Here is a 3787-nt window from a genome sequence, read left to right as displayed (position 1 = left end):
TGCCAAATTTTATTTTGGTTCTGCAGCACCAAATACAACATCCATGAGTCAGAGAGGACTCTATGTCAAAGGTCCAAGACCAACTCCTGCCTCCATAGCCTCTTGCCTGGCCCCCACCTCTGGTCATGGCTCTGTGCTGTGACTGACATAGCTGTCAGTAGCATGGAGCACGAATACTCTGCCTACAGTTGGTCTCTGCTCTGCTGTTTTCCCTTTATCACAATGTTCCAGGCCCCAGAAGAAAGAGAACAGGGCTGGTAGAAGAATTAAACAGACTCTCTTTCTTCTTTCTTCCCTTTCTTCTTCATCTACTTTGAATCCTATTCTCTCCACATCCCCACCCTATTACTGGAACTGACCCCAGGACATGGTGCTCCTATATAAACATGAAGGCTGTTGCAACCATCTCCTAACTCATGAGCAAAGTTCCCAGCATCCTATGGCCCATTCAAAGTTGAAGTCTTCCTTTCCTTTATTTCAGTGTATATGTGAAGTGTTGGTGGTACTTGAGATTGAACCCGGGGCCTTCACATTGAGCTACATCCCCAGCCCCTTTTAAAAGTATTTCCTCTTGAAACAGGATCTTACCAGGTTGCCCAAGCTAGGCTGGAACTTGTGACCCTCCTGCCTCAGCCTCTCAGAGTGCTAGAATTACAAGCACATGCCACCATGCTGGGCTATTGAAGTCTTTCTAAAACTTTCAGGGGTCATCACACTTTTCTTCCTTTTGGCTGGGTCCTCCTTTCCCTTTCATGCTCCTGGACTGTTAACTTTGATATCCTCCATCATCTTGCACATTGTTAATGTTTATGGAATGTGGCAGATACAAAGGTTTATACCTAGAACTCCACTTTTCTTCTGAGCTCCTTCCCTAGGAAAGTCTATCTGGTCTTATTATTCTTTCTCCATCTCTGTGGGAGTCATCTGATCTCCAGATTTTTTTCCCCTCTAGATGTAACATTTAGTTTCACATATAAAGTTAATCTTACTACAGGGTCTGGGGATTTAGCTCAGCAGCATAAGTGCTTGCCTGGCAAGTGCAAGGTCATAAGTTCAATCCCCATTACCCAAAGAAAAAGTTTATCTTACTACAAACCTCACAATTTTTCCTTCATCCACAACATCATTAATTTCCTGACCCTCCACATTTCCAACATTTTTTGTACCAGAAATTGAACTCGGGACCTTGTGTGCTGTGCCACCAAGCTATATCCTCAGCCCCTCATTTCCAATCTTGAAATTACCTTTGATTCTTCTAGGCTTGTAATTCCTAAATATTTGATAAATTCTGTTTACCCTGACTCTGCTGGACCCATTCACTTGTGTCCACCATTTCCTCTTCCCCTGTCCTTGTCCCCGTGGAACACCAGAGCTAAGCTTTCTCCCTAGATTGACCTTTCATCAGGCCTGGAAGCCGCTGTCTCCTCTAGAGCACAGGTGTATTGTACATTTCAAGTAGTAGGATGTGCCAGCAGATTGGACACGCATGGAAACATGAGACGCAGAATCACGAAGGAATCCTTAGCGATTATTTTACAGTTGTGGAGTGAGATGCCCAGCGTAGACAGCCCCTCTGATCCCTGTCACAGTCAGCCAGATTTTCAGCTCTGGCGCTTCCTCTCACTCTGCCGCGGTAGGCTCCTTCTCTCACACCTTTGGTATATAGCCCCCAAATACCACTGACTGCAGCCATCCCTTGCCCAGCACTGCTGGCCTCGCGGCTTGGCTCTGGCTCCTAGAACCCGGCTCTGAGCTTACTCTCCGCTGGGCACCTCCGCAGCGAGGCTCGGGTTGGCAGTGCGCTCCCCCACCCCACCCCCACGCTCCTCATTGGCTACTGTCCTGCAGGTCCCGCCCCCTGGAGGCTTCAGTCCCGGCAGCTGTTTAACAGCTGGTCAGTGAAAAATGGCGGGAAAGGCCGCGTCTGATTGCGCCCGGCATCTGCTCAGTGCAGGCCTGGGTGCCCGCTGGTGGCCAAGGAGCCCTCGACGGTGTCACAAGTCCCGCTGCTCCTCATACCTCGGCTGCCACGAGTCCATGTGCGTGGGCAGCTGTGCGCTCTGCCGCCGCGGGCTGAGTGCACTCCGCCGATCCGGCAGGCGCAGCTCACACCACCGAGGCCAGCCCGGACACGGAAGCCACTTTGTTGTCCTCTGCCCAGGGCTGCAGGTTCTGCAGTGCAAAGAGCGACGAGTTGTGCAGGCAGAGCGGATCTGGGGGCAGCGGCGGCCGCAGCGGCCGCGGGAGCGCGTCCTGCTGCAGGTGCAAGAGCAGCCTCCCCGCACGGTGCCGCTCGGCCTCGCGCTCTTCTGCCGTCTGGCGCCTGGACGGGCAGAGATCCGGGGTCAGTGATGGGGCCCGCCCGCCTCTCCGCCAGGTGTCCCGGCCGGTGACCCCGGTCCACCCTCGCCCGGGCTGCGCCTCACCGCCACTTGGTGCGTCGGTTCTGGAACCAGGTCTTGACCTGTGCGTCTGTCATGCGCAAGGCCTTGGCCAGCGCCGCCCTCTCGGCCGAGGCTAGGTACTTCTGGCGCAGGAAGCGCCGCTCCAGCTCCAGCACCTGCGAGCGGGAAAAGGACGTGCGCGGCTTCTTCCGCTTCGGGGGTGTGCGGTTTTGGTACGGGTGGCCTATGCGGCGCGTCCCAGAGAAGGGCGAGAGCGCAGCTGCGGGGAAGAAGGAGCGGGCAGGGTTGGACGGAAGATCCGCGGGGTCACTGAGACCCGGGCCCCAGGCTTAGCCCCGCATCAGCAGGGGCATCCGGAGAAGACCGTGCGTCAGGATAATCGGCCCTCCCTCTAGAGTGACCAAGGGACGACCCTAACATCACCCTGCCCTCCGCACCGTGGGAGCGCAGGGACTGCAGGCAGGGTACGGCCCCGCGGGCAGGGCCCTCTCGGTTGCCTCTGTCTGCGGGACCGAGATCCGGGTTGAGTGAGGATCCCCGGCTTAAATCTGGGGGAGGGAAGAAAGGGCTCCTGGAGTTGGAGCAGAAAGAGATAGAAAGCGGCGAAGGGCGTGACGCGGGAGGCGTCGGGCAACCTCACCCGTGAGCCGGTCCTTGGCAAAGCGGCGGCCGCTGTCCATCCAAGGGAAGGTGAGTCCCGCTAGGCCCCCGGCGCCGCCCAAACCCGAGGGCCCAGGGACCGCGGGGGCGCCTCCCGCGGGCGGCGGCACCGGCAGCGGGCGATGAGCCGGGACGCGGATCACGCCGCCCGGGCCCACTCCGGAGGTGCTGGGCAGCGGGGCCAGGGAGCCTGCGGGTCCATAGCCCGAGGCTCCGTGGAATCCACCCGAGAATGCCGCACTCTCCCCTTGGCTCTGGCCCGCGCGACCCGGGCCTACGCCTCCTCCCAGGGGTTCAGGGCCGCTCAGGATCTGATCGATGCCAAAGCTGATTGGCTCGTGGTGCGGAAGGCTGTGCGGGGCCAGCACCCCGGGCTCCATGGGTCCCAGCCAGGGAGGACCGCTAGAGGTGCGGCGGCTGGGAAGGGCGCCTCGGACCGCTCGGGGAGCCCCGCAGCGGCGCGCTCCGGGCAGTGGCCTCAGGGGTCCGCGGGGCTGGCCGCAGCCGGGCGCCGGGGCCCCCGGAACAGCAGCATCCCGGTGCGCCCGGAGCAGCCGCGTGGGTCCCCGCCCCTGCCGGGCGTCCGTGCAGGGACTCGCATCCCGGAGGAGCTCGCGGCCGGGGCCCCGAGAGCTCCCTCGCTGGGTCCCAAGCGCAGATGGACGCTCGGTGGCGGGGCCGCTGCCCGAGTCCCGGGTGGAGAAGGTTGGCCGGCGAGGGCT

The 3787-nt window shown here is 59.4% G+C and overlaps 1 protein-coding gene across 1 annotated transcript; it reads right to left on the bottom strand.

The window, feature by feature from the left end:
• Positions 1–1964: 1964 nt before the first annotated feature.
• Positions 1965–3787, bottom strand: Tlx2 (T cell leukemia homeobox 2). Its single transcript, XM_003468972.3, has 3 exons — positions 3046–3787; positions 2427–2664; positions 1965–2323 (listed from the first exon to the last, which is right to left on the bottom strand). The coding sequence occupies exons 1-3, from the start codon at positions 3443–3445 to the stop codon at positions 2107–2109; spliced, it is 855 nt and encodes a 284-aa protein (XP_003469020.1). The 5' UTR covers positions 3446–3787; the 3' UTR covers positions 1965–2106.

The sequence above is a fragment of the Cavia porcellus genome, unplaced genomic scaffold (assembly GCF_034190915.1).
Source record: "Cavia porcellus strain 051 isolate PalLab524CR breed Dunkin Hartley unplaced genomic scaffold, mCavPor4.1 scaffold_18, whole genome shotgun sequence".
Lineage (NCBI taxonomy): Eukaryota > Metazoa > Chordata > Mammalia > Rodentia > Caviidae > Cavia > Cavia porcellus.
The sequence above is the reverse complement of the archived record's forward strand: the minus strand, read 5'-3'. Positions and strand labels throughout refer to the sequence as shown.

Excerpts from the sequence above, each read along its gene's own strand:
- Tlx2 (XM_003468972.3), bottom strand. The coding sequence starts at position 3,445 with ATGGAGCCCGGGGTGCTGGCCCCGCACAGCCTTCCGCACCACGAGCCA. Across the intron at positions 2,665-3,045 it reads TGCCAAGGACCGGCTCACGG|CTGCGCTCTCGCCCTTCTCT; the intron begins GTGAGGTTGCCC and ends TCTTCCCCGCAG. Across the intron at positions 2,324-2,426 it reads AACCGACGCACCAAGTGGCG|GCGCCAGACGGCAGAAGAGC; the intron begins GTGAGGCGCAGC and ends CTGCCCGTCCAG.